General features: G+C 27.2%; 1 protein-coding gene across 1 annotated transcript in view; it reads right to left on the bottom strand.

The window, feature by feature from the left end:
* LOC103310130 overlaps positions 1-1953 on the bottom strand; it is a 3556-nt gene extending 1603 nt beyond the window's left edge. The window contains exon 1 of the mRNA XM_008187384.1: positions 1907-1953. Within this exon, the coding sequence (XP_008185606.1) occupies positions 1907-1953 (47 nt within the window). The remainder of the gene's footprint in view (positions 1-1906) is intronic.
* Between the last annotated feature and the right edge of the window lie 504 nt (positions 1954-2457).

The following is a 2457-nucleotide window of genomic DNA, read 5'->3' as shown; positions in this document are numbered from 1 at the left end:
TTTTGTTTTAATAATAGTTATAATAAAGATGAAGAAGATTGAACAATAGATCGGTTTTGTTTTGTACACAACAAATGTAGTTTGAGTTTCTTATAGACATTTTTTTTTTGATAAAAGGTAGATTATCCTTTGAGGAAATCTTGTATTACATTTTAAAATCTTAGTTCTAAAAAGAAAAATTTTTACGAATTATAAACTCAAAATAATATTAGGTAATTTTCGTGATTTTTCCATATTTTGTCAATTTTTAAACTTTAAATGCTAATAAAAAAAAACTGTGACTAAGGATTTTTAATATTTTTCAAATGTCATTGTAACAATATAGTAGGAGCCTTGTATTAAATTTTCAAGTATTTTTACTCAACAAATAAAGTTTTATTGATATTCATAGAAAAAAAAACTAATTAAATTGGAAACTGAAATTGTCCGTAAACAGTTCAAAATAAATCAAAATATTTTGAAAATTTTATCATGTATAGAAAATGGAAATAAAAACAACCAGTGAAAATTTCATGTATCTACAGTCATTCGTTTTAAAGTTACACCAAAAACCAAAATCAATTTTCTCGAAAACAGATTTTGCGTAAAAATTCCCGTTTTTCCTTAATTTTTCTTTTGTTTTTCACGGCGCTTTTGAAAACTATTGGAAAAATTTTACTTTTGACCCTCCAATGTACCAACTAGATTCACTTTCCTATCAGAAAATGTACTGTTGAAGAAAATCCAAGCACTTTTACTGTCCTAAAAGGTGATGACAGACACAAAAAAAAATAAAAAAAAACACACATCATTGTAAAATCAATACATTCATCGTTTCACTCAGAATCTAAAATGTTATATTTATCTTATGTTCAAATTTGGACAAACTTGCACACTAAATAACCAATAATAATAACGATTTTAGTTATTTTGTTGTAATTTATAATATTGATTCAACTTACTCAATAAGTTGTAATAGATGTGTTAAATTTTAATTTAATTATAAATCATTGTTTTAAAACGATCTGCCAGCCTAAACATATTTTAATGTTTCGTACAAAAGTATTCATGTTAACATGGATAATATTGAAATGTACATGATATGTAATGTATCTTTGGAAATAAATTGGCCGTATAATAGTAGGTAGTATAAGTGTGTTCTATCCAAGTTTTAATATTTACAGGGAGATTTAAAATCGTTTGTCCACGACTTTTGCCCTTGAGCAATCAGTTTTGTGGGGTCTTTCTATCCAAGTTTTTATCGGTTACAGGGAGATTTAAAATCGTTCATCCACAACTTTTCCCCTTGCGGTGTCAGTGACGACCCCGGGAAAATTTTTACTAAAAAAAAGATATTTTACTGAATTACACATCAATGATTATTATTTTTTTTTTCTACAAATATATTTACTTTTTTTTTCGTTTTTTATTTTTTCATTATTTCAACTTAAATGTACAAATATCAATTAATTAACTTGTAGACTCATGGCCTAGTGGACTAAGGCGTTGGATTTAGAGTTTGATAAATTTGAATTTAGGGTAAGTAAGTATGTTAATGCTACATCCAGTGTCATAGTCAACTAGGACACGAGTCTACATTTTTTGTTTTTTTTTTTTTTTTCATAAACTTAAATTTCGTAATTAAGTGCGTTTGCATTTTGAAGTAATTAGATTTTGTAATAACTGATTGTAGTATATTATAATAATACACAACTAAATCTGTTTCAGTTTATTACTAACAGTTGAATTGTGTGTTATTATTTACAATGGACTTATTTAAAGAAATTGAAAAGGACATTACTGAAATGGGAATAATTCATCCTTCAAATTTTTGTTACAATGAATTATCTAAATTTTACACATTATTATCAAAATTAAAAAGTCATGCTATTAAATGCGGAACAGAAAAAATCAATAATCATTTTACTCTATGTGCGTGGTCAAATCAAAATTGTGATTGCGGGCCTGATACATGTTTATGCATTGTTACCAATCATTTGTTCATAGATTTGAAAAAAATGTTAACCGATAAACAAAAATCACCGACTAAATAAATACTTTTAACTTTCATAGAAACATTTAATTTAATTAGTTTTTTTTAATTAAATAATTGAAATATAATTACATTAAAACATTAACACAGGTGATCAATCATCAGTATATTCGAATAGATTTATAATAATATGTCAGCGACATTGCAGCCACCGAATAATCGGATCAGAATCGAGCAAAGGCGTTGTCGGATCATTTTAGCGGCACACGAGACGGGCAGCTCATGAGCGATACACCCGTAACGTGGAACTCCAAGGAGTCACTGGAACTATGCCATCTGCACGCTAGATCCGTCGTACCCGTAATCAACCATATCTGCAGAACGTAATTCCTGAGAATTTTTACGAATATACAATCTATTGAAAAATATTATAAAAGTTCTTTTATCAATATTATATAGAATATCGAGTTTAAATTCTGTACATT

The sequence above is a fragment of the Acyrthosiphon pisum genome, unplaced genomic scaffold (assembly GCF_005508785.2).
Source record: "Acyrthosiphon pisum isolate AL4f unplaced genomic scaffold, pea_aphid_22Mar2018_4r6ur Scaffold_21920;HRSCAF=25285, whole genome shotgun sequence".
Lineage (NCBI taxonomy): Eukaryota > Metazoa > Arthropoda > Insecta > Hemiptera > Aphididae > Acyrthosiphon > Acyrthosiphon pisum.
This window is presented reverse-complemented; position numbering and strand designations above follow the sequence as displayed.